The following is a 25700-nucleotide window of genomic DNA, read 5'->3' on the forward strand; positions in this document are numbered from 1 at the left end:
TGCATTTTTTCCTATTGAATGATTTTTTTCCTGTTTATGGGTCATATTTTCCTGCTTCTTCATATGTTTAATAATTTTTGACTGGACATCAGACATTATCAATTTAATGTTGTTGAGTTTAAGATATGGTTGTATTTTCATAAAGAATATTAGTCTTTTTTTTTTTTTTTTGGCATTCTGTGGCAGCCAGAGTTGCACCACTAGGACCTCCCTTCAAAAAGAACTTACCATTCATGTGCAAGAACTGTTAGCATCTTCAGGATGCTCTTAAGATTTTGAACCAAGCCAGGGTCTCCCGAGGGAATCCCCACCAAATGACTGAACACTGAGTGGGTACTAGAGGGTGGCCATTTCTGTCCATTAGGACTCCTCTGATGAACAGTCTTTGCTTCAGAGGAGTTAGGTTGGTTGAGACTTTGTCAGATATGCATAATGGTCTAAGGCTCTCCCTGCCCAATCCCCTTTTCTTCCACATATCTGTATCATGGTCTGATGGCTTTCTGATCTTACTTCTTCCTTTATCTTTCATAGATGTCACCTCTAAGAAATCTATTATACTCCCAACTCCAACTCAGCATCTCCTTGGAGGACCCAACAGGTACACAGAAGTTATTTTTGGATTAGTTTAATCCTTTTGATGCTTTAATTTAAGCCCTTTTATGACAAATCTTGCAGTCTTTAATCTATTGCCCCATTTATTAGGTATGACATTTCTAGGGTGTCTATCTAATGTCCTATGTATTAACAAGTTCTCTCCACTCTGGCTGAAGGGAAATAAAATGATTCCTGGTGCAGCAGGCTATGAGAATTGTTTGTCTCACAACACTGTTGTATTTTTCTTAGAACATGTCCTTGACTGGTCTCATGGGGTTTCACCTACCCACGTGCAGACTTATCTTTAGCCAAGACTCAAAGGGAACATTTTCAAGATTTGGGGAACTCTTTCTCTGCATAACTCCCTCTTTTGGAAAGTGTGACCTGCAAATTCTAGTCACCTCAATTTCCTTGAATGCCAGTGTTGGTCCCCTAAAGTCAGTAAAACTTCTTTCTGGATTCCTCTCTCTGCACTGCAGTCTGGAAGTTGCCTTCAAATGAAAGCCTGGAATGAGGTAGGGTGCATCTCATTTATTTCTCTTCTCTCAGGAATCCAGGCCTGTGCTGCCTGTTGTGCAATATCTGAAAATAGTTTTGTCCAGTTTTCTAGTTGTTTCCTGTAGTAGTATAATTCTAGACTCTGTTACTTCCTCAGGGCTGGAAGCAGAAGTTTTGAATTATAAAAATGCAGGCCCAAATGGCTTAATAATGATTTTCTTCAAACATTTAAGGAAGCAACAATGCCAATCTTACAGAAATTCCATAAGAAAGTAGATGAAAAGGAAACACCCCCAGTTCGATATGGCTGACACAATTCTGGATACAAAAACTTTTCAATGACATTACAAGAAAACTACAAACGACTATCCTTGGTAAAATCATGCATTTAGCTTACTAAAATATTAGCAAACCAATTTCATCAATCTATAAGAGAGATAATGCATCTTGTCCAACTGGGGTTCATCCCAGGAGCCCAAGGTTGGTTTAAAATACAAATTAATCGGGCTTCCCTGGTGGCGTAGTGGTTGAGAGTCCGCCTGCTGATGTAGGGGACACGGGTTCGTGCCCCAGTCCGGGAGGATCCCACATGCCACGGAGCGGCTGGGCCCGTGAGCCATGGCTGCTGGGCCTGCGCGTCCGGAGCCTGTGCTCCGCAACGGGAGAGGCCACAACAGTGAGAGGCCCGCGTACCACAAAAAAAATTTAAAAAATAAAATAAAATAAAATAAATCAATGTAATACATACAGTAACAGATTAAAAAAGAAATATCATATGATCATCTCAACAGATGCTGAAAAAGCATTTAAGATCAACATCCATTCATAATTAAAATTGTCCAAAAACTAGGGAAAAAAGAGAATTTCCAGAATCTAACAAAGAGCACTTATGAAAAATCTACAGTCAATATTAAGCTAAAGAATGAAATATTAAATGTCTACCTTCTAAATTTAGTGAACTGCTAAGGATGCTCACTCTCACTACCTCTATTCAACGTTGTACTGTAGATCCTGGTCAGTATAACAGGGTAAGAAAAAGAAATGAAAGCAATAAAGTATGCAAATGTAGACGTGAAATATCTTATTTCAAGAAGGCCTGTTTTATGTATAGAAAATCTTAAAAAAATAACAAAACAAATAAAGAACAAGAGTAACAACAACAAAATTTAATACCATCAAAAGAAATATGCAAAGTCAATATCTAAAAGTCAATTGTGGCTACACATATTAAGAACAAGCTGGAAAAAGAAATTTTAAAAATCTAATTATTTACAATAGCAACAAAATTATTAAAAGCTTAGAGATAAACTTAATAAAATATGTATAAGACCTCTATACTAAAAATAATAAAACACTGCTTATGGGAATTACAGAAGCTAACTAAAATGTTAAGATATAGTATAGCCATGGACCAAAAGACTCAATATTACTGAGATGTTATTTCTCACCAATAAAAATCCCAGCATATTTATTTAGAGAAACCAAGATGGTACTGGCACAAAAACAGAAATATAGATCAATGGAACAGGATAGAAAGCCCAAAGATAAACCCACACACATATGGTCACCTTATCTTTGATAAAGGAGGCAAGAATATACAGTGGAGAAAAGATAGCCTCTTCAATAAGTGGTGCTGGGAAAACTGGACAGCTACATGTAAAAGAATGAAATTAGAACACTCCCTAATACCATACACAAAAATAAACTCAAAATGGATTAAAGACCTAAATGTAAGGCCAGATACTATCAAACTCTTAGAGGAAAACATAGGCAGAACACTCTATGACATGAATCACAGCGAGATCCTTTTTGACACACCTCCTAGAGAAATGGAAGTAAAAACAAAAATAAACAAATGGGACCTAATGAAACTTACAAGCTTTTGCACAGCAAAGGAAACCATAAATAAGATGAAAAGACAACCCTCAGAATGGGAGAAAATATTTGCAAATGAAGCAACTGACAAAGGATTAATCTCCAAAATTTATAAGCAGCTCATGCACCTCAATGTCAGAAAAACAAACAACCCAATCCAAAAATGGGCAGAAGACCTAAATAGACATTTCTCCAAAGAAGATATACAGACTGCCAACAAACACATGAAAGAATGCTCAACATCATTAATCATTAGAGAAAAGCAAATCAAAACTACAATGAGATATCATCTCACACCGGTCAGAATGGCCATCATCAAAAAATCTACAAACAATAAATGCTGGAGAGGGTGTGGAGAAAAAGGAACCCTCTTGCACTGTTGGTGGGAATGTAAATTGATACAGCCACTATGGAGAACAGTATGGAGGTTCCTTAAAAAACTAAAAATAAAACTACCATACGACCCAGCAATCCCACTACTGGGCATATACCCTGAGAAAACCATAATTCAAAAAGAGTCATGGGCGCTTCCCTGGTGGTGCAGTGGTGGAGAATCCGCCTGACAATGCAGGGGACATGGGTTCAATCCCTGGTCCAGGAATATCCCACATGCCACGGAGCAACTAAGCCCGTGCGCCACAGCTACTGAGCCTGTGCTCTAGAGCCTGCGAACCACAACTACTGAGCCTGCATGCCACAACTACTGAAGCCCGCATGCCTAGAGCCTGTGCTCCACAAGAAGAGAAGCCACTGCAATGAGGAGCCCGCACATCGCAATGAAGAGTAGCCCCCTTGCGCCACAACTAGAGAAAGCCCGCGTGCAGCAACATAGACCCAACGCAGCCAAAAATAAATGAATTTAAAAAAAAAAAGAGTCACGTACCAAAATGTTCATTGCAGCTGTATTTACAATAGCCAGGACATGGAAGCAACCTAAGTGTCCATCGACAGATGAATGGATAAAGAAACTGTGGCACATATATACAATGGAACATTACTCAGCCATAAAAAGAAACGAAATTGAGTTATCTGTAGTGAGGTGTATGGACCTAGAATCTGTCATACAGAGTGAAGTAAGTCAGAAAGAAAAAAACAAATACCGTATGTTAACACATATATATGGAATCTAAAAAAAAAAAAGTGGTCATGAAGAACCTAGGGGCAAGATGGGCATAAAGACACAGACCTACTAGAGAATGGACTTGAGGATACAGGGAGGGGGAAGGGTAAGCTGGGACGAAGTGAGAGAGTGGCACGGACATATATACACTACCAAACGTAAAATAGTTAGCTAGTGGGAAGCAGCCACATAGCACAGGGAGATCAGCTCGGTGCTTTGTAACCACCTAGAGGGGTGGGATAGGGAGGGTGGGAGGGAGGGAGACACAAGAGGGAAGAGATATGGGGACATATATATATGTATAACTGATTCACTTTGTTATAAAGCAGAAACTAACACACCATTGTAAAGCAATTATACTCCAATAAAAGATGTTAAAAAATAAAATAAAATCAAGAAATCAAGAAGTTGATTCTAAAATGTATTTGAAAAAGAAAATGAAAATGACCTGGAATAGCCAAAACAATTTTTTAAAAAGAAGAAAGTTAAGAGGACTTACTCTGGCATCAAGACTTATTATAAAGCCACAATAATCAAAGACCAGGTGGTATTAGTAATGGGACTTAAATTATATCAAAGGAAAGAATACTCTAGAAATAGACTGACACAAATACAATCAAACAATTTTCTTTTTTTTTGCGGTACGCGGGCCTTTCACTGTTGTGGCCTCTCCCGTTGCGGAGCACACGCTCTGGACGCGCAGGCTCAGCGGCCATGGCTCACGGGCCCAGCCGCTCCGTGGCATGTGGGATCTTTCCAGACCGGGGCATGAACCCGTGTCCCCTGCATCGGCAGGCGGACTCTCAACAACTGCGCCACCAGGGAAGCAATCAAACAATTTTTGATAAGATCATCAGAGCAATTTAATTCAATTCAACAAGTGATGGGACAAATTGATATCTATATGGATGAAAACAGACTCTTAACACTTACCTCATACCATAAATAAAACTTAACATGAGATGGATCATAGAACTAATTTTAAAAAAGCAAAATATACATAACATTTTTAGAAAAAAATACAGGAAACTATCTTTACAACCTAAGGCAAATATTTGTTTGAGAAGTCAAAGAAATAATGATAAAAGATAAAAATGATAAACTGGACTTCAAAAACTTGTGATTTTTTAAAGACACCATTAAAACGAGTAGGCAAGCCACAGACTAGAGGAAATATATGCAATACCTATATCAAACAAAAGACTTCTATTCAGAAAATGTAAGGAATTCCTACTATTCAAGGAAAAAAATATATTACCCAATAAAAAATAGGTAAAACATTTGAACAGATACCTCTGAAGAAGATATAAAAAGCACATGAAAAAGTTCTCAACATCATTAGTCATAAAAGAAATCTAAACTGAAACTGCTAAGATATGCTACCATTCTTCAGAATAGTACTTCACAATGACCAAAATGAAAATATTGATAACATCAAATGTGGAAGAGAATGTGGGAGGCAATCAAAATTCTCATACATTGCTTGTAAAAGTTTAAAATGCTATGGTAACTTTTAAAAACTGGCAGCTTCTAAAATGTGAACTATAAACCTGACTTATGAATGATGGAATACCTACCATCTGATAGGTATTTACTGAGGAGAAATAAAAACGTGTGTCCACAAAAAGATCTTTACAAGAATGTTCACCGCAGCTTTATTCATAATAGCCCCAGGGACTTCCCTGGCGGTCCAGTGGTTAAGACTCTGTGCTTCCACGGCAGGGGGCTTGGGTTTGATCCCTGGTCAGGGAACTAAGACCCCACATGCCGTGCAGTGTGGCCAAAATAATGATAATAGTAATAATAATAATAATAATAGCCCCAAACTGAAACATTTCAAATGTCTATCAATAGGAGATGCATAATAAACTGGTATCTCCATTCAATTGAATACTATTCTGTTTAATTAAAATAAACTATTTATATATGCAAAAACATGTATAAATCTCTCAGACGTTAAGCTGAGTGAAAGAAAGTAGACATGAAAAAGGTCCAGAATAGACAAAACTAATCTATGTTGGTAGAAATCACAGTGGTGATCGTCTTAGGGAGGGATTGACTTGGAAGAGGCCTGATGGAACTTAATGGGTTAATGGAAGTGTCCTTTATCTTGACTAGAGTGTGAGATACGTGGGTTTATACTTCTGTCAGAACTCAAAGAACTTTACACTTAAGATCTCTCTGGACGTTATACCGACAAAGCATGGAGTGGATTCTTGGTAAAGTAATAGCAGCCAATAGCTCTATAAGCATAAGGCACACAAGGAAAGGATTTATGTGGGGAGTGATATTCAAAATAAAATTTAGATTTTAGAGGTATTTAAATCAGTCATGTATAGACACTTCAAAGATCTCAGGCCTTTAAAAATATATCCCTAATAAGACAGTTACTGTCTGAAAAAAAAGAAGAAAAAAAGAAAATAACAGTTGTTGGTAAGGATGTGGAGAAACTGGAACCCTTGTGCATTGTTGGTGAGAATGTAAAATGGTGTAGCCACTATGGAAAACAGTATAGCAGTTCCTCAAAACATTAAACATAGAATTACTATATGATCCAGCAATTCTACTTTTGGGTATATACCCAAAAGAAAGCAATGACTCAGATATGTATTTGTACACCCATATACATAGTAGCATTATTCACAGTAGCCAAAAGGTGGAAGCAACCAAAGTGTCCACTGAGAGATGAATGGGTAAGCAAAATGTGGCATGGACATATAATGGAATATTATTCAGCCTTCAAAAGGAAGAAAATTTTGATACATACTACAACATGGGTAAAGCTTGAAGACATTATGTTAAGTGAAATAAACCAGTCACAAAAAGGACAAATACCATATGATTCCACTTATATGAGGTACCTACCAGTAGTCATATTCATAGAGACAGAAAGTAGAATACTGGTTGCCAGGGGATACTTGGGGGTGGTAATGGGGAGTTATTGTTTAATGGGTACAGAGTTTTACTTCTGACAGATGAAGGGTTCTGGAGATGGATGGTGGTGATAGTGGCACAACTATGTAAAAGTACTTAATGCCATGGAACTATATGCTTAAAAATGGTTAAGATGATAAATTTTATGTTTATTTTACCAAAATTAAAAAAATAAAAATAAATAAATAAAAATTAAAAAAAATAGATCTCTGAAAATATTCAAAGACATCAACTACCTGAGCCCACTGGACTTTATCTATACAGACTCACCGAGGTAACTCTGACTTGGAAAAATTTTCTCTGTTGTCCATAGTTCTTTTCCTTGTTCCAACTTGTGGATCATATCAGGCTTAGTCATGTGAAATCCTGATAATAAAAAATGAGACTTGGTGTAAGCTGTTGGGCTTCAAAACTATTGAAGGAAGAGAAAGATACAGCTTCAAGACGGCAGACAAGGTACACATTAACGTCCTACCAAAGTTAATACCTTGTACTAGGCCAAGTGTGGACACAATCACGCTTTCTACTAACAGAAAGGGATTCATCACCTCTGATCTTTGAAAGTCAAAGTTCTATATGTTTCAGAAATTCTTGAAAGGAGATGCATGACACTGAAAGATTCAAGGAATTTTCCTTACCTACAGAGATGAGGTGAAAATAGTTTTCCAACATGACATCCCTGTAGAGGGCCTTCTGAGCAGGATCCAGTTGCTGCCACTCCTCCTGGGTGAAGTCCACAGTCACATCCTTGAATGACACTGATCCCTGTAAGGGCATAGTCTAGTTCATCCTAAAGTAATTGAAACTAGTGAGAACTAGACATTGGAGACCATGTTCAGTGGTCAAACTGGTTTTCTTACTTTGTGTTTTATACTGTAGAAAATTCTCTCTGAAAATACATTCATCAGTATTTACTTATTATCTCATGCTAAAAATACATGAGATCATACTCTTTGCCTTGAATGTGATTGGTTGCTTGGTGCACGAAAACAGATAAAACCCTGACCTTGCTCATAAGAAGTTACAGGCTAAAGGAAGGGCATATGTGTAAATACATACACTCAATAGATATTTCAGATGCAATGACAGAAATATGTACAAGGGAACATACTACAAAGTAAAGAAAATTTCATTTTGTATTCTAAGACTTCATTGAGGACATAAAAATTTTGTACTCACAATGAATATTTTTTGTAGAACTACATGTCAATGGCTTTTGAGATTCATGGGGAGAGTAAAACCAGTTAGTAAATTCAGGAAATAGCAAAAGGTACAGTATGTTAGGAAAGAGTCTTTGAGCTGTAAGAAGAAAAAGGTATATGGAGGTAGGCAGTAGGCATATTTATGTAATAATACTGGATTTTTTAATACTCTGTTTTAAGACAGAGCAATGGTCTTAAAAATGTACTGAGCACACTTCCAACATATTTGTATTTATTTATAAATCATCAGTTGGCATTAATAGCAATCCACATTGTTAACAATTACTGTTCTGGAACATAAACTATTAGTATTTTCCTCCTTTTCAGTATACTGTCTTGTACATTCCATTGTAATGCATACCCCACTTTAGGTCTGCTGCTTTATGGAGTATAAAAAAACATGAAGAAATGTTAAGTCATCACATATGTTATGTGAAAAAATTTGTACTTTAGAGGCAATACTCTCGAACACTAGAGAAGGCTTGAGGTGTGTTAGGTGGGAAAGACAATTAAGTAACCACTGTTAGAGATGTGTCCAAGATTAAAATGGTATTAGTGGTCTGGACAGGAGACAATTGGTTGCTTCATGATGAGTTTCAACAGAACTGGTCATAAATTGGTTGTAGAGTGGAAAAAAGAGAGGCACAGCTCTTAGGTCATCTGCACAGCAAGTGGGTGGGTGCTGAGACTAGAAAATGGAAATGGGAAGCAGGAGAAATAATAAGCTGGACCAAAGGAGGTAATGAGGTACACCTTGGACATGTACTTGAAATGTCTATGAAACATACAGGTAGTGATAGCTGTTGGAGGTTGGATATATGGTTCTGACACTCTGGTTAGAGGTCTAGGATGGAGAGAGGTATCTGAGAGTCACTAGAATCAGATCAGTATAACCTCTGGAGTAAATATGATTGTGCATACAGAAAAAGAGACAGAGAGGAGAAGAGAACCAATTACCATTTGGGGAAAACCCAGATTGGTATTTCAAAGATTGGTAGATGAAGAGGAATTTTCTGAAAGAAAGATATGGAAACAGGAGTAAGTACCACCTTTGATTCAAGAATAGAATATCTCAAGAGTGGATTAGCAAATGCATCTCCTTCTCTTTCATGCTCATATAAAGATTAGAAGAAACTATAAATGTAAGAATAAATCTATAATAGCACTGAAACACTGGAAAGGTTTTCACTGGTGGGCCACAGTTTATAGGAATTGCTGGCAGATATGGATAAAATATATCAGAGAGCAATGTAAAATTTCAGTTTTCTGTACAAGCTTGCAAGCAAATCTCTATCCTAAAAACCTCACAACACAGGAAATCTAATCCAAAATAATAATGTGATCTACCAATTTCTACCTCCCACTAAACCTAGGTCAGTGGAGATGATCAAGGTTTTTGCATGTCTGCTCCCTGACTCCTCACAAATTTAGATCTCAAATCAGTGTCTAGACAAGATAGATTCATTCAAGTAATATATTCCCATTTAAATGAAGATAATACATTTCTGTTCCAGCAGTACTTTTATGAGAGGACTGAGAAAGGAGATGATGAATGATACACCCAATCAATATGCAAACATTGGCTACAACTAGAAGGTGCATTTGGGGAAGACTTAAGTTTATTCTGTTGGAATGAGAGAAACTGGGAACAGGACTGCCGCAAGGGTGAGGCAGGTAAGACACGTAGGGTACAAAAGTTAGAGCTGGACAGCCCTGAGGGTCCTTCTTAAATTTTGTATCTAGGCCACTTGCTTGCCCTACTGGAGACAAGTTTGATGGAAGCAAATCCCAATATCCAGAAAATTTAAGGATAGGGAAGCAACTGTTCATATAACCTAAAAACAAGTTACTTCAGAAAGAGAGGAAACATCATCTCACCTGAGGCATGGCTTTGATATTTGCAAGAGATGAAACTTCTCTTATGAGCTCTTCTTTTGGAAAAGGGAAGAGTCCTGAGAAGGCAGAGATGGGAAGATACAAGGAGCCATGTGAAACCATATTTGACTGAGATCACCCAGAATAACTCAGTTAAATCTACATCTATTTTCAGTTTCAGCACTTGCCCACTCTGTGTACCCCACACAAATCCAGGACAGAGATTAGTAGGGAAATGGACAAATCCTGTTGCCTTATCAATGCCAGAAACCTAATCTTCTGGTGAGGTAGAATAGATTCTGGGGAATCTGTTGTAGCTTGGAGAGAGGGAACATTGTGTGTTTCCCTCTGCAGCTCTACCTTCCATCTGCCATGGAAGACAGATTTATCATATATTTCCAAATCGTTCTTCATGGATTTCCTACCAATTTACACTGTCTCCAGCAGTGCATGAGAATACCTCCCCACATCCTAATGAATGCAGTTGAAAATAACTTTAATCTCTGCCTACCAGATATATATATGTTCTAATTTACACATTTCTTATTATGAGAATAAGTTTTTATTTCTTTTCTGTGATGACATCTTATAGTATGTCTGTTTTTCTCATAGGTGTTTATTTTCTAATTGGTTGACATTATCTTCTTTTTCAATTTAATAAATTAAACCTTTATCTATTTTAAGTTGAAAGTGATTTTTCTTAGCTGTTCATGTAACTATTAAAGTGTTTATGCCTTGTGAAGGTTTTTTTCCCGGCATGTTTTATTGTTTAGCAATACTATGTTCTCAGTTGATGTGAAATGCCATCTCTATCATCATTACACATCGCTATATACTTGAGAATATTTGGACTTTCTATTTAATTTCTCTACTTCATCTCTATTGATTCACCTGTGTGTACTACTAATTAGCATAGTTAATTATTGAAAATTAACCATTATTCATTATTAATTTATTAATAGTAATTTAAGTATTAACTACTGAACAACTCTTTTTAGTAGTACAGGTATGGAAATAGAAAAGAAATTGATCTTTCCACACTGTAGGCTTTCAGGCAGAGAGAATAGTTTGCTAAATGAAGTCTGAAGTATTGACTGCTACTGTGAATATTTTAAATAGCAAAATAATATTTTAATTACTAAAATGAGACTGGTCTTATGATTAAAAGTATACCTAATACTTTTATATCATGGAATGCCTGAAGAGGCTATTGACCCTGCCATAGATTTCATCCAGAAGCAGGAAAACTTACTCATATATCAGTGTTGAAAGTGCTAGTTATGGGTAAAAATTGTTTTTTTCCTGCATGCTACCCATGGAACACTAATTATTTTAACACATTGGTTTTAGTTCATATAATACTTCCCTGTAATGAACCTTACCATCTGGGAATTATGAAATCTTACCTCTTCCTTTCCAATACTCATACCTCTATTTTATTTGCTAAATAGCTACTGAGTTACAATTTTGCAGGCAGGCTTAATGACCACTATTCAGATAATCAAATCTTAAGTACCTAACTAGTGGTCATACAGAGTCTCTCAATCACAAATAGTAACAGTAGGTTACAAACACATGCAAAGTTACATTCGATCACTTACTTCAGAAAAGCACCGTCTCACGGCACACCCATGTCATTCACAATCTCAGACAGCACATTACTAATTCCAGGCAAAGTCACAAAATCACATCACAAATCATTTCGCTTCTCCATAGTCACCTGCGGTCTCAAACACGACTCACACCTAATCCGAAGAGAGACATATGCAGAGGAGTCCCCACGCAACAAGACTCATCCAGTTTCGCACACAGTCAGCCGCAACATCCCACAGAGCAGCACGCATCCAAAACGCAGCAGGTTGGAAACAGGAGGCCGCTTCCATTTGGTACACACACACACACACACACACACACACACACACACACACACACACACACAGAGCATCCTCTGTGTGAGGCCCTGCTCCCTGCGATGGAGATTCCTCGGGGTCAAAACAGACAAAATCTCTCCTCGCAAAACTCGCTCCAGGTCACACTCGATTGTCACCTTCAGGGTCACGCCCACGGACCACGCCCGAGGCCCGGGTAGCACAGATCTGAGTGTCTGGTTACCACGGCCCGGTTCCGGTTCCCTCCTCATAATTACCAGGCCGGGTTTGGGCTCCCGGTTTCCTCCCCAGACTGCCCACCAGGTCCCGCTTCCCTAGTCTGCCCTCCGGGACCGGAGCTCCCAATTCCCGCCTCCTCCTCAGAGGCCCTAGGACCTACCAACCTCACCCCGCCAAGGCTCAGTTCTCTGCGCCTGCGCACTCCCGCGCGGGCAGGCGCTCCCAGGAGTCTGCGGGGCGGCGGGTTAGGAACCGCAAGGTCCCAGCTGCGGACGCTCGGGTGTGTTAGTGTCGGCGTCCGCACTTTTCCGGGTTGGACTCCGTTTCTCACAGGCCTTGGGGGGATTCATGAACTTCGGTTTCTGGTTCTTTTTCCGCTAGCCTTGTGGTCATCGATTTCCGTGCGGTGAGTTGAGGTGACCCGGGTCTGGGTGAGGGAGGAGCTCACTGCAGGAGTCCCGGAGTTTCCCAGACACGGATGCGGCAGGTGGAGGCAGGAGCCTCGGGCCTTTGTGAGTCAGCTGCTGAAGAAGGTGATTGTGGGTGGGCATGTGTGATTGTGTGACTGCATCAGTGTAAGATACACACATATGAGTGTATGTGTGTATCAGAAAGGGCGATAGCGAGCAAGCGAGGGCGTGTGTGTGAGTATGGGGTCGGGGTTGTGTGCGTGGTGGGAAGGCTCTGACTGGCCCAGATCAGCTTCCTAGGACTGAGAGGGGGCGGGGCCTTATTAATGACTGTGATCAGCGGCGACTGTGAGGTGTTACACTGTGACCAAGTGATCCTGTGACTATTGTGACCGACTAGCGACAGATCAAAACTGGCCTAGTGTGACTTTTTTTACTTTTAGGAGGGTGGTTTCATTTTTGCAGTTCTAGCATTGAGGAATCAGTGGACAAGATCCCTGTGTGACTCAGCCTGTGCCTGTCAAAGGCTGCGAGCCCCTTGTTAACCACAGAGGTCCCCAGTTCTAAAGCATGGCCCCGGTTGCCTTCATCATTGCACCCTGTGTCTATTGTCTAGCCTAGTGCTTAATACACAGGCATGCAGTACATTAAGTGTTACCTGTTTGGGAGCTAATTGTCAATTCCATGGTTTCTTGGAATTTGTTGCACTGGGCTTTCTTTCACTGCCTCTATGTTTTCACCTGTTATAGCCACACTGCGCAGAAATGCTAGCTGCACAAAAATGGCTAGCATTCTAGGTCTCAAATATTCAAAGGGAAGTTGAATATTTGAGACCTAGAATGAAGGTTCCAACTAAAAAAATCAGAGTTCCATGTTTATTACAGGGATTTTAGAGCTGGAATTGCCCTCGAGGCAGGGTCCTGGGAAGACATGATATTAAGGCACCAAGAGTAGGAGTTCTTCCTCCAAAGAGTCCTCTTGGAAGCTCTGTGGGGGCAAGCTGCATATTGCAGATCTACAGCATTTTCATAGCTTTGTTGACAGGAAACTGCTGTGAACACAGAAACTGATTCTGCTCCTAGGCTTCAGTCAACCTGACTTTTTTTTAATGATACAGGTCAAGAGTATTCCAGTCTTTCTCTTACTTCCATTGGGTGTATTTAACATGGATGATGGAGGCTTGCTAGTGATGAAGAATGTGTTCTTATTTAGCCTGTCTTGGTATGAAAGGCCTAGTATGTCATGATCCCCTTTTCCTTCCAAGTTTTGCCGTATCCCAAAAGAAGGGCCATGAAAGGAGAAGTGTTGCAGCTGCACATCTCAAAGCCAAGCTAGAGGTCATTTTTTTTTTAACATCTTTATTGGAGTATAGTTGCTTTACAATGTTGTGTTAGTTTCTACTGTATAACCAAGTGAATCAGCTATATGTATACATATATCCCCATATCCCCTCCCTCTTCCATCTCCCTCCCACCCTCCCTATCCCACCCCTCTAGGTGGTCACAAAGCACCGAGCTGATCTCCCTGTGCTACGCAGCTGCTTTCCACTAGCTACCTATTTTACATTTGGTAGTGTATATATGTGAATTCTCCTCTCTCACTTCGTCCCAGATTACCCTTCCCCCTCCCCATGTCCTCAAGTCCATTCTCTATGTCTGCGTCTATTCCTGTCCCGCCCCTGGGTTCATCAGAACCATTTTTTAAGATTTCATATATATGTGTTAGCATACAGTATTTGTTTTTCTCTTTCTGACTTACTTCACAATGTATGACAGACTCTAGGTCCATCCACCTCACTACAAATAACTCAGTTTCATTTCTTTTTATGGCTGAGTAATATTCCATTGTATATATGTGCCACATCTTCTTTAGCCATTCATCTGTCAATAGACACTTAGGTTGCTTCCATGTCCTGGCTATTGTAAATAGAGCTGCAATGAACACTGGGGTACATGACTCTTTTTAAATTATGGTTTTCTCAGTGTATATGCCCAGTAGTGGGATTGCTGGGTCATATGGTAGTTCTATTTTTAGTTTTTTAAGGAACCTCCATACTGTTCTCCATAGTGGCTGTATCAATTTACATTCCCACCAACAGTGCAAGAGGGCTCCCCTTTCCTAGAAGTCATTTTGAGGTTTTTGTTTCATGGAATGAATTTTTGTTTCTCAGGATATAGAATAACTTCATCTTAAATGCTCTGCCAAATAGTGGCTAATCCATTTACCTGGCCAAGCCTTCTATTCCCAGTTAATGATAGTACCATTAGGATGGATCCCCTTCTTTCCCAGGTCCTTATCAAATGCCCTTCCTACAGTTAATTTTTGTATAACCACTTGGCAACACTTTCCCCTTGTGCTGTTTTTGTCTAAGCAGTCCCATGACACAGAAACAGTCCTCCTTTACATGGTGATTTGTTAATGCTTAGGTAGAATTACACATTAGATACTTCAGATTTTCTTCAAAGACATGAGTGGGAAAATGGCAAGGTAGGATAAGGTTTGATTGATTTCAGTAACAGTCTTCAGTAAAAACGGTCTTCTGTTTTGGAGACCTTTAAGAATATTATTAGGGGTATGTACAGAGGCATCTCCTTCAAGAAGGGCAGAAATTTTTTCCCAAGGAATTAGGAGATTTATGTGGTACCAACCAGTTATTGAATAAGATTAGGCAGCATCAGTTTTTTTCAAGTCACATAATTGTGTAGACTGAGTCAGCAATGTATAATGGTCTCTGAGTCTTGAGCAGAGGTCAGCAAACCATGACCCTGCAGGCCAAATCCAGCTTGTAGCCAATTTTTTTTATGGCCTGTGAACTAAGACTGGTTTTAACATTTTTCTACAATTGACAGCATATCAAAAGGAGAACAACATTTCATGATGTGAAAATTATATGAAATTCAAATTTCAGTATTCATAAATAAAGTTTTGAATTTTGTCAAAAACTTCTATGGAAATTTGTTTTCTCTCTTGTTATATTAGCACCTGCATAATATCCTTGATTTTCTCTTTTGCCCACAAAGCCCAACATATTTATACCTGGTCCTTTACAGAAAAATTAACTGACCCCTAATCTAGAGTATCTGGATTAAAATCTTGGTCTTGTAAGTATTGGTGAATTTGGGCAATATATTCAGTGTCTTTCTGTTCCAGAGTTTATTGTTTGTAAAACACAAATAATAGTACCAATTTCAAACAGTTTTTATGAGGATTAGGAGAGTTAATATTAACAGCACTAGAACAGTGGCTAGCAATAATAAGTGCTTAAATTAAAACCTGTTATTCGGGGACTTCCCTGGTGGCAGAGTGGTTAAGAATCCGCCTGCCAGTGCAGGGGACACGGGTTCGAGCCCTGGTCTGTGAAGATCCCACATGCCACGGAGCAGCTAAGCCCGTGCGCCACAACTACTGAGCCTGTGCACCTAGAGCCTGTGCTCCGCAACAGGAGAAGCCACCGCAATGAGAAGCCTGTGCACCGCAATGAAGAGTAGCCCCTGCTCGTCACAACTAGAGAAAAGCCCGTGCACAGCAACAAAGACCCAGTGCAGCCAAAAATAAAATAAAGAAATACATAAATGCATAAATTTATAGGAAAAAAAAGGGAAAAGAAACCTAAAAACCTGTTATTGGGACTTCCCTGGTGGTCCAGTGGGTAAGACTCTGCGCTCCCAATGCAGTGGACCCAGGTTCAATCCCTGGTCGGGGAACTAGATCCTCCATGCCGCAACTAAAGAGTTCACATGCTGCAACTAAGAAGTATGTGTGCCGCAACTGAGACCCCGCACAGCCAAAATAAATAAATAAGTTAAAAATATTAAAATTAAAAAGAACCCTGTTGTTATTATGTGGATATCCTAAGTCATCCCACATTCATGAATGAGGAGCAATGAAAATATAAAGTTAATTGTAATGGGCATTTTTAAGAAAACAAGGTATATGCTTAGATGGTCTATAACAGGTATCCTTCACCTTAAATGATTTGCCCTGGAATTGAATACCAAATTATTGTATATTTATTTTATTAATGTATATTTTTCTTGGGGAAAAAGTCTATAATTTGGAGACTGTCAAAGGTGTACAGGAACCAAACAGGGTTTGAATCACTGACCTGGAACCAATAATTTACACCTGGAAGTGAACTTTAAGAGGAGTTTGTCCCAAAATAATTTCCTGTATCATGTAAATATAAGGTTAATCACATTACATTCAAGTGATTAATATTATATAGATACAAAAAGAGATTCTAGTATGAAAAATACAAAGTGTAATGCTATGCAGTATTCATGTTTATGAACAAAATTACTCAAATTGCTAAATTATAAATCAGTTTAATTATTATAATGGCATTTCTTACCAATTTTTCAAGGATTGTATCCAATATGGTACATTAACTGGTCGTTCAGTAGAGAAAGGCAATGATAAAGCCACATTTATTAATCCTCTACTATGAACCAAATATTGAAAGTGTCACTTACCTGAATTTTGCACATTCACAGGTGAATCTTTTTTTTTTAGGACTGAAGATTTTTCTTTTAATTTTTATTTTATATTGGAGCATAGTTGATTAACAATGTTGTGTTAGTTTCAGGTGTACAGCAAAGTGATTCAGTTATACATATACATGTATCTATTCTTTTTCAAATTATTTTCCCATTTAGGTTATTACAGAATACTCAGCAGCATTCACAGGTGAATCTTAACATAGAAAGTGTCTCACTATGTTTATGAAATACAGTAAGAGAAGATACAATACTTGGTAGGTTTATTTATTTTAGTCACACTGGTTTTTTAGTGCTTTTACCTGTCATTTTGCCAGTCTGTTTGCTCACAGTTTTCATAAGAAGTAGAAGATACCCCTCCCTACAACGCTTTTTAGAAAAATGCTTTATATGGAAATAGGTGTTAATTCCTGATGATCAAAATGAATGTAGTCTTGTTGAAAAAAATTAGTAATCCAAATTGCACTTATAAAATCAAAAGTACTAAAAAAAAAAATCAAAAGTACTTATAATCTTAGCATCTAGAAATAATCACTATTAACATTTTGGTGTACATTTTAAATTTTTCCTTATGTTTATATGATTTTGGTTTTTTCAGGGAAAAAAATCACGTGAATTAATCATTTAAATGAATAAAGACCTCTCTAGCTCTTAGTTTGAAAAAGGAATTCAACCCAATCAATGGTTTGTTATACTTCCTTGTATGTAGTGTCAAATGACAAAAACTAAAACAATTTGGCAACGAGTTTGATATCTTTAATTCAAGGGAAACAATCCATGGATTGGGGGAGTACAGTGCCTCACAAGCAGTAGAGCACTCTCCCAAGGGGTTTTGGGCAAGAGAGAATCTTATAGACTGTTAGAAGAGGCAACAGGGAAATGGCATAATTGGCTAGGAGGTCAGGGATTTTCTTATAAGGCTAGCTGGTCCAGTTTTCTAGGGTAAGGTAAGCTAGCCAAAGCTGAGTTGAGGTGTTTCCTGTAAATGTAAGCTGACTTAAGTTTACATTTGTGACGTGGGCTGGACCACTGGGGTGGCCCCCATTGTGTGGATCCTGATACACAAATTAACTTTATCAGTGGGGATAAGGAAGTAACAATGACCTCCAACTGATTTGACAGACCTTTTGCAATTTTACAGATAACAATTTATGCATAATTCCAGGGGAACAAATTATCAAGTAAAGCTACTCAATTAAGTATTTAATTTTCTTTTTTTGCATAGTTACTTTCAGAAAATAGCACTAATATCTCAAGACCAAATATCTTAGGAGACTCCATTATATAAATTATGCTGACAAGGATGAGTTTATAATTTCAGATAACAGAATTAGATGTTAGTAGTTATAAATATGCATACTTATAAATAACCCAGCATAAAAGCCTGGGTTAGGCAGCAAACAAGATTGATTTTTTGTTAGTATTTTCAATTTGTTACTTAAGTGGGTCAGATTCTCTTAGCTAGCTTTATGAGGCAGAATGGTGTCTACCTGTAGCTGCTGTCCTCTTCTTTCTCCCATTCTTTGTGAGTAATGTTGCTGGTGAAAACAAATTATATTTGTAAGCTGTGCTCTGCAATATATTAGCATTATAAGGAAGAGCAGGCCTAAGAAGCTCGAATTTCACTTTCAGAAAAAATGGTAAGCAAAGAAGAGAATTTCCTTTAATGGTAATTACAGGATATGAAATAGTCTCTTCGTCATCAATAAAAAATAGATAATATTTTGTTGGTTTTTAAATTTTCACTTAATCCTGACAACTCTTTGAGGTACTAGGTACTATTGTTTTTCTCACTTTATTGATAAGGAAATCTAGGCAGTACAGATAAGATACTTATGAACACACACAATAACTTTTAGAGCTAAGGTTGACATTCTGGAAGTTTAACCACAGAGCTTGTTCTTATTTACAACTGCACATAATCTCTCGATAAGTTTTTAACCTGCCTGTCTTACTTATTAATTCATTACAAATATCTTTCCTCAACATTTACTATGAATTAGAGTAATCACCTTTAAAAACTAATGTACATATTAATAATAGCTACCAATAATTTTTTTTTGGCTGCCCCATGTGGCTTGTGGGATCTCAGTTCCCTGACCAGGGATTGAACCCAGACCCCAGCAGTGAAAGTGCCAAATCCTAACCACTAGACCACCAGGGAACTCCCATCAATAATTTATTTAACCTCTTTTCTACCCTGAGATATTTATGATTATCAAAACTGTGATGAATATCCTTAAGATATATCTTCATCTACTTTTATATGTTTCCTGCTCACAATATGCCAGAACTTATTCTAGTACTTGACGGGACACCAGCACTAAAAAGAGGTAAGTTGCTCATTATTAAGCAAAGGTCAAATATATGTGGGAATAAATATAAGGTAGACTGTGATAAAGGCTCTTAAGTCAGATGACACATGTTGGGAATGCATATGGAAGAGACATTCTGATGACAGCATTCTTAGGTTATGACCAGTTATATTGGAAGACATAAAAGCTCTGGGGAGGTAAATAGGTTTTATTCAAGAAAATTTTCGTGAGATTAGATGTAAAAATGAGACTAACAGAACAAGATTAAACAGGTGTTTGGTTGTCATCAGGGCTAAAAGGAATGAATTAGAAGTGAATTAAACCCATACATCAGGAAGACATGAAGGCAGCATTTAGAACATCAAAACTTATGAGACTTCTCTCAGGGACCTTTAACCGTTCTTTTCTAGGCAAAACTCCAACTTCCTTTGCCATATGTAAAAATCAAAGTGTTAAATCAGGTGTTGGGAGCAGAAAGAAACAAAAGCCATTCAGAGTTGGCATCTATTTATCCTGAGCATCTTCTCAAAGTTCAGGGAAGACTGTTTAAGACTACTTCTTAATTTAAGAGTGGCCATGTATTAATATAAATATGCACTTTAAAAGTCTTTAAAAAGAAAGCTATTCTTCAAAAATATATTAATATTAATACATGGCCACTCTTAAGAAGTAGTTTTAAATAAAAAAATCACAGACGGCATAGAGAAGCAATGCTAACATAAGGTTTCATAACTTTCCAGATATTTTTCTTTCTGTTTATATATATACATTTTACAGGCAAAATGACATTACATTTATATATTTATTTAAAAAAAACTATTGAATATGTTTTGAATATTTTCATACTTTTTCCAACCTTTATTGAGATATGATTGAACATGTTAACTACAAATTTTTTTATAACCATGCATTTAATGACCACCTTAGTAGTCATGAATGGATGTTCTATAATTTATTTTAAACCAATCAGTTATTGCTAAAGCTGAATCTTACCTGGGCATTTGCTTCTACTTGCTCTGCAGCTCCCATGTCTTGGCCAACTTTACCTCCCCATCTAGGACCCTCTGGGAATATTTGTGTCATTTCAAGTGTAGACATGTTCTGCAGTGTCACATTGGCTCCTGCTGGGTGGAATGCAGATGATAGTAACTTGCTCAGGTGTATTTATTCAGGGGAATAATATAGGAACTGAACAGTTTACCCTTTTATCTGGGTCTCACTGAATACAAATATCTATGTACCTTCCCAGTCAAAATGTACTTGTTTTGAACTTCACATAATGATAGATCTTTTTTAAAAATAATTAATTAATTTATATTTTTAGCTGTGTTGGGTCTTCGTTGCTGCACACGGGCTTTCTCTAGTTGCGGCAAACGGGGGCTACTCTTCGTTGCAATGCGCGGGCTTCTCATTGCAGTGGCTTCTCGTTGCAGAGCACGGGCTAGGCACACAGGATTCAGTAGTTGCAGCACACATGCTCAGTAGTTGTGGCTCACAGGCTCTAGAGTGCAGGCTCAGTAATTGTGGTGCACAGGCTTAGCTGCTCCGCGGCATGTGGGATCTTCCCGGGCCAGGGCTCAAACCCATGTCCCTTGCATTGGCAGGCGGATTCTTAACCACTGCACCACCAGAGAAGCCCAAAGATAGATCTTTTTCTTTTTCAACATCTTTGTGTGATTCATCCATGTTGCTGCATATAGCAGGCACCTTTTCTTTTGCTATGTATTCCATTATAGGATGTTGTACAGATTATTTTTCTGTTATTCCGTTGTTGGAAATTTGAGTTGTTTCTAATTTTTCTTGAAGAGATACTACTGCTGTGAACATTATTGTACATGTGTTTTGTGGACTTAAGCATTCATTTCTGCTGTGGAGATGCACAGGGAAAGGATTGCTGGGTTATGTAATACATCTATGTTTAGTTTTGTAGACACCAATGAACATATTTCCAGTATGCTATGCTCTAACAGCCACTGCATGAGAGTTCTAGTTGTAATAAGTTAAGCATAATACTGCAATCTTTATGATAACCACTAAGAATAATGTATGACAGTATAAATTAATGGGGAAAACTAGAATAATAAAAGTATTTGACTAATACAACAGAAGGTAAGAATGGTGGAATAGAAGAACAAAGAAACAGAGGGGACACATAAAAGCAAACGTTGGTGTACCCAACATTATTAGTAATTAAATTTCATGAAAGTGGATTAAACACTCCAATAAAAAGAAAATCGTTGAACAAAATCAACCATATGCTTTTAGCAGCTGACACGTATTAAGTATAATGACAGAAAACGAAATCTGAAAGAGGTATAATACGAATACTAAAGGAAAATTGGTGTCTCTCTATTAAGATCAGAAAAAAAAAAGGACTTACAAGAGATAACGGGGACGTTTCAAAATGATAAAAGTTTAAACCTAAAAAGAAGATATGGTGGTCATGAATTTGAATATACCTAATAACAGCTTCAGGATAAACAAATCAAAGATTAACAAAAATAGGGGCTTCCCTGGTGGCACAGTGTTTGAGAGTCCGCCTGCCAATGCAGGGGATGCGGGTTCGTGCCCCGGTCCGGGAAGATCCCATATGCCGTGGAGTGGCTGGGCCCGTGAGCCATGGCCGCTGAGCCTGCGCGTCTGGAGCCTGTGCTCTGCAGCGGGAGAGGCCACAACAGTGAGAGGCCTGTGTACCACAAAAAAAAAAAAAAAAAAGAAAGAAAGAAATGGGAAGTGCTAAGCTGTTGGATTCTGGGACTTGTGTTGGCTTGGGGGTAGGACTCCATGTGAGCCAATGTTGTTTTGCAATGGCACTGTTTTCTGTTTTTGTGTGTGGGGTGATCACGCATTCCCAGTTTCTACCTAAAAAACCATCCCCAAATTAGTGGCTTAGAACAATGATATCATTTGTTTTAATCATTAATTTGTTCATTGGGCAGAACTTTGTGGAGACAGCTAGTCTCTGCTCTACTTGGCTTCAGCTGGGGTGGTTTTAAGATTGGGGACTGGAATCATCGGAAGGCTTGCTCACTTACGTATTTGGTGGTTGATGCTGGCAGTCAGCTGGAACCTCAGCTGGACTGTGGTTGGAATATCTAGCTGTGGCCTTCTTGTGTAGCTGCTTGGATTCCTCACAGCAAAATGGGTGGGTTTCAGGGTGAGCGTCTTGAGAGTGAGTTAGTAGGAAGCTCTATTGCCTTTCCTAATCTAGCCACGGAAAATAGACAGTGTCATTTCCACTGCACTCTATTCATCAAGAGAATCACAAAGGCCTGTTCTGTTTCAAAGGAAGGGAAATAAACTCCACTTTAAAAAAAATTAATTTATTTTTGGGTGCGTTGGGTCTTCGTTGCTGCATGTGGTCTTTCTCTAGTTGCAGTGAGTGGGGGCTACTCTTTGTTGTGGTGCGCAGGCTTCTCATTGTGGTGGCTTCTCTTGTGGAGCATGGGCTCTAGGGTGCCCGGAGTTCAGTAGTTGTGGCTCGTGGGCTCTACAGCGCAGGGTCAGTAATTGTGCTGCACGGGCTTAGTTGCTCCACGGCATGTGGGATCTTCCTGGACCAGGGCTCAAACCCGTGTCCACTGCATTGGCAGACAGATTCTTAACCACTGCGCCACCAGGGAAGCCCCTAAATCCCACTTCTTGATGATGTAGGTGAATGGCAAAATTCTGGAAGGACATGCAGGACCTGAAATATTGTTGTGGGCCTTACTGGAATTTACAGTATGTGTCAATCTCTGAGGCCAAAGATGAGGTCTAGGTGTGGATGGTGTCTTCCCTTTGCAGCCCTGCAAAGTAGAATAGCGGGAGGAGTATCTGCTCGAGATGTGCCCAATCTCAGGCCCAGGCCAGTATTAGCAGAGTGGAGGACGAGCCAGAACCCTCCTGCTGAAGTGTCTGGATCCTACTTTCAGACAGGAGGACCTCTGCTTGATATCTGTGCCTGTTTACTGGATTCTTTGTGTGTGGACTGTTTAGATTTGTCCAGAACCCATCTTACCTGTTATTTTCTATGTATGTTGATAAGGTACTGTTTACAGGCAGGAAGACAAAAGAAAAAAGCACATATTAATGTGTATCATTTGGGGAGATGAGAAGTACATCTGGTGTCAGAGCAACTTTTCTTTTCCCAGTTCTCACCTCTGTAGTCTCTGTGCTTCTCCAGGAGGGAAACCCCAAAGAGTACTGACAGGTTCTCAACCATTTTAAACCATGGCTTTGGTAAGTTTCTGTTTCTCCCTAGTTCTTGAACATAGTTATATTAGATCATGTGAACATTTCTTTATTTAGAAATGTCCTGTGTAACAGAGATCTCTAAGAAGCTGTCCCCAGTTCCTCCCATACCAGTGAAGTATGATGCCAACCAGCCCAGGGTCCTCCTGATGGGTCTCCCTGTTCTTCCATTAATGTGTAGCATCTCCTATAAGTTCAGCCTTATTTCAAGAAGAATTATGGAGTAAAATTAAATCGCTTGAGGAGGAGGTATTTCACCATCCAAAGAATGGTGGAGAGATGATTAAGAGAAGTTAGTCCCATTTGATTACTCATGGAAAAACTTAGAAATTCTTTGCATTTTCTAGGAAAATATATGATTGGCAGTTGATTGGCCCCAGTGTTGGTATGTGTTGAGATTACATGTTTTATGAGGCTTTTAGGATTGGGTAGGAGTAAAATTGGGACTTGCATACAGAGAGATCAGGGATCTACCTTGGGAATCAGTCATGGAAAGATGATTATCAGGAGGAAGATTTATTGTGTACTTGAAAAGTTTGTGCTGGTTTAAGATGATTTTCTATGTGATTATGGACCATTCTGTGTTTTATATCCACTAACTCAGGATCAAGGAAAGTATTCAGTGAGGGATGGTGGCTCAGCTAGATTTAAAAGAAGTAGCTAACTACAGACTCCCATCAGTAGAAAAGATGTTAGAGATTTTTTTCCCCACCCTAAACTTGGTAGTATAAAAGAATAATTAAGAGTGATATATCTACTAGATTAACTGTAGCTGTTAAAAAATTTACTAAATACTTTGGCATAAGAAAGTTTAGTGCTTATTACATATTTTTAAATAATGGTCTTACACCCAAACCGAAACAAGTTAGAGAACAATTTAGTGTGAAATATGAAACCATTAAAAAAATGACAACTAGAAAAAAAAATGGTATATAACATAATGATGAACCTGAGGCTTGAAGAAATTCTTTAAATTTATGCAAACTATTATCTCTCTATCTATATAGGAAAAGAAATTCCATGAATTATATTTTCTTAGTCTATAATGAAAAAAGAGAATGTAAAAATTAACATTTATTAATAACTTATGAGGTAGGCATGTGGCATGCAGTATGCTCATATTCACTATTTCAGTTAATTGGTAAATTGTGATTCTTTTATTCATTTCTAGCCATGTTTCTAGACATGTTTTTATCTGAGGAATCACATAACAGGCATGAACTAAATCAACTAGATTACTTAAAAATATGTGTATAATCTGTTTCTGAAACACTGATTTCCTTAACTTCTCTTACCATAGACTTCCAGCCACAGCCTATTTGCTTGCTATATAGCCCCCTTCTTGGACTTCAAACCTTTATCTACTCTCTTTCTATTTTGAAAATATTTCTTGAATTTCACCAGTAATGCATGGGTTTGTGCTTTTAGGAATGGGGAACATTCAGGAAAGCGGCCCTAGAGTTCACTCAGGAGGAGTGGAATATCTGGGGTTCTGCTCTGAGGGAACTGTACTGGGATGTGATGATGGAAAACAGCAACTTAGTCTTACTGGGTAAGACTGCCTCAAATAATTTAAATATTCTCTCTGGAACTTTTCATCTTGCAAAACTGAAACTGTATCCATTAAACAATATCTCTCCATTTCCTCTTCCCCAGCCCCTGGCAAACACCATCCTGCTATCTGTTTCTATATGTCTGACTACTCTAGATACTTCATATAAGTGGAGTAATACCGTATTTTTATTTTTTGCCCCCAATCCCCTAAAAAAGTCTCAGAGATTGCAAGTTCCCTCATCTCTTTGGGCCAGTGAGTAGTATTTTCCTAGAAATATTTTATAGGACTAAGCAGAGTCTTAGTTCCAGCTCTCTGCCCCCTGTTCCTGTGTAAAAATTAGAACCCCAGACCCCAGTTAGTACTCTAAAGCATTATATATGGGATCAAAGATCTCTATGAGGTGTCAGCTCAGTTACCTTTATATTTACTGTTGTGATTCATCTCTTTGTTTCTGGATGCAGAATTTTCCTTTTTCCTTTTCTTTT

General features: G+C 38.4%; 2 protein-coding genes across 9 annotated transcripts in view; one reads left to right on the forward strand and one right to left on the reverse strand.

Moving 5' to 3' along the window:
* The window catches only part of LOC101270594 (zinc finger protein 461), a 93560-nt gene that overhangs the window by 66960 nt on the left and 900 nt on the right, over positions 1 to 25700 (forward strand). The window contains exons 1-2 of one of the 5 annotated variants that reach the window (XR_007474110.1): positions 12476 to 12612; positions 25089 to 25212. Coding sequence is in view for 1 of the 5 variants with exons in the window: in XM_049702939.1 (XP_049558896.1) it covers positions 25089 to 25212 (124 nt within the window). In the remaining 4 variants the exon portion in view is untranslated. Of the gene's footprint in view, positions 1 to 12475; positions 12613 to 23560; positions 25213 to 25700 lie in introns of those variants that run through there. The other 4 variants (XR_007474113.1, XR_007474111.1, XR_007474112.1 and 1 more) reach the window with 4 other exon arrangements.
* Positions 1 to 25700, reverse strand: part of ZNF382 (zinc finger protein 382) — a 44409-nt gene that overhangs the window by 14737 nt on the left and 3972 nt on the right. Inside the window, exons 1-4 of one of the 4 annotated variants that reach the window (XM_033413749.2) lie at positions 20421 to 20542; positions 10102 to 10175; positions 7660 to 7786; positions 7292 to 7387 (exon numbers count right to left, since the gene is read on the reverse strand). In XM_033413749.2, the coding sequence (XP_033269640.2) occupies positions 7292 to 7387; positions 7660 to 7786; positions 10102 to 10110 (232 nt within the window). In that variant the 5' untranslated portion in view covers positions 10111 to 10175; positions 20421 to 20542. Of the gene's footprint in view, positions 1 to 7291; positions 7388 to 7659; positions 7812 to 10101; positions 10176 to 12244; positions 12262 to 20420; positions 20543 to 25700 lie in introns of those variants that run through there. The other 3 variants (XM_033413752.2, XM_033413750.2, XM_033413745.2) reach the window with 3 other exon arrangements.

This window comes from Orcinus orca, chromosome 20 (assembly GCF_937001465.1).
Source record: "Orcinus orca chromosome 20, mOrcOrc1.1, whole genome shotgun sequence".
Taxonomy (NCBI): Eukaryota; Metazoa; Chordata; class Mammalia; order Artiodactyla; family Delphinidae; genus Orcinus; species Orcinus orca.